General features: G+C 58.0%; 1 protein-coding gene across 1 annotated transcript in view; it reads right to left on the bottom strand.

Moving 5' to 3' along the window:
* NEK6 (NIMA-related kinase 6) overlaps positions 1-1,664 on the bottom strand; it is a 44,024-nt gene that overhangs the window by 3,397 nt on the left and 38,963 nt on the right. The window contains exon 8 of the mRNA XM_010844034.1: positions 1,410-1,523. Coding sequence (XP_010842336.1) covers positions 1,410-1,523 — 114 coding nt within the window. The remainder of the gene's footprint in view (positions 1-1,409; positions 1,524-1,664) is intronic.

The raw sequence follows: 1,664 nt of genomic DNA, 5'->3' as shown, positions 1-1,664 counted from the left end.
GAACCACCAGCCACAAGAGAGAGTGCAGTGAGCAACTCTAGGGTGTGCACTCCTGCCCTCCCTCTGGCTGCTGCGGGGAGTCCACAGAGCCAGCAGGCGTGGGAACGAAGGCTGCCAGAAGGGTGGCCGAGGCCCCTCTAGTCAGCCTGCTTGGATGCAGGGTTAGCACACTGGGACACCTGGTCGCTACGGCCTGGTGGGCAAGGACTGCTCCTTCCAGAACCTTCACAGTGGTGAAGTGAGCAGTCCAGACGCTGCCTCGCCTTGGCTGGATGACTGGCTATGGAAGAGGGCTACACCCTCAGGAAACAGGATGGCATGGCAGCTAGGTGCAGGGTCATCTGGGTCAAACGCTTTCATCACAAGCAAGTTACTTAACCCTTCTGAGTCATTTAACCTTCCTGGTAAACTGGCATTAGGGGCAGGGGGATTCATCAGTCCTAAATGTGAGCTGCTGTTATTGTGAGGCGATGGCCTGTGGTCCTGCAGGGTGAGCCCAGGGAGACTCACACTCCCTGTCACACCCCCTAGTACTGACCCTGAACACGACCTGTGGAACGTTTCCTTTGAGCCAGGCTCTGCTACAGCCAGTGGCTACTCTGGCTGATGGTGGTGGTAGACGTTAGCCTGGTGCTGGACTGAGCACGTCTCCCTGCATAACCTCAATCCTCTGCGGGAGGTTCCAGGGTTACCGCTATTTTACAGATGAGGAAACAGACTCAGTTCAGTGACTCGCCCAAGAAGCGTGAGGGTGAGTATGTTACACTGTTAACCACTCTGGGCTGTAAACCTGTCCTCTCCTCTCCTCCTCACCTTTTATCCATGAAGGCAAAACATCAGCCCTGCTTTTAAGAAGAGGGACCTGAGGCAGAAGACGCTCTCCCACAGCCTTATCCATCACAGCCTGACTGCCAGACTTGTCAGAGTCTGTATCCAGAGCCCCTGTCCTCAGTGTAGAATGTTGAAAATAAGCCCACCAAAGGGTCTGACGCAGGTCTGCTTGCTGTGGTTTCCTCTCATGGGAGCGACGTGGCTGCCCATCATAGCGTGGGGCCAGCGAGGCCCTGCCGCCCCTTGTGTACCTCCTGTTGTCTGAGCCCATCTCGGGGTCGCAGAGCAGCGAGCCTCACTCTAGCCCTGGGCTGGGAGCCAAATGGTCAGAAGGGGGCACGTGGGGCAGCTCCTGCTGGTTCCTATCCAGTGGGTGGGCTGCAGCCCTGCTGTCGGGGGCCACACCAAGTCCCCGAGATCTGCCTCTTAATCTGCCCCCAACCCTGAGTTCCTCACTCCAGGAAGTGGAGAAGTCACTTCCTTCTGCACCCTGTTAAGTGAACCCAAGCTCAGCCCCTCCTGGAGCCTTGCTGGTCGTCGGAGCTCACCAGGTCCAGCCCTGGCGGCTGCAGACCCACCTTCTCAGAGTAATGTTCCCCGGGGAGAGGCGGGTAGTCACACTGCTCGATCTTCTGGCAGAGGGAGAAGAGATTCATTTTGTCTCCATAGAAGGGGCTCTGAAGAGCTGCCATCTGCAAGGAGAGGGGTGAGAGAGGAGTTTTTGGCCCTGAGGTCCAGGGGAGAAGGGGCTGCTCCTCCGGGGCAGGGTGCTTCCAGGTCCTCACTGCAGCGGCTGTCCATTGAGGCTCCCCCCCATCCTGAGGAAGCTGGGG

The sequence above is a fragment of the Bison bison genome, unplaced genomic scaffold (assembly GCF_000754665.1).
Source record: "Bison bison bison isolate TAMUID 2011002044 unplaced genomic scaffold, Bison_UMD1.0 scf7180017864193, whole genome shotgun sequence".
Lineage (NCBI taxonomy): Eukaryota > Metazoa > Chordata > Mammalia > Artiodactyla > Bovidae > Bison > Bison bison.
This window is presented reverse-complemented; position numbering and strand designations above follow the sequence as displayed.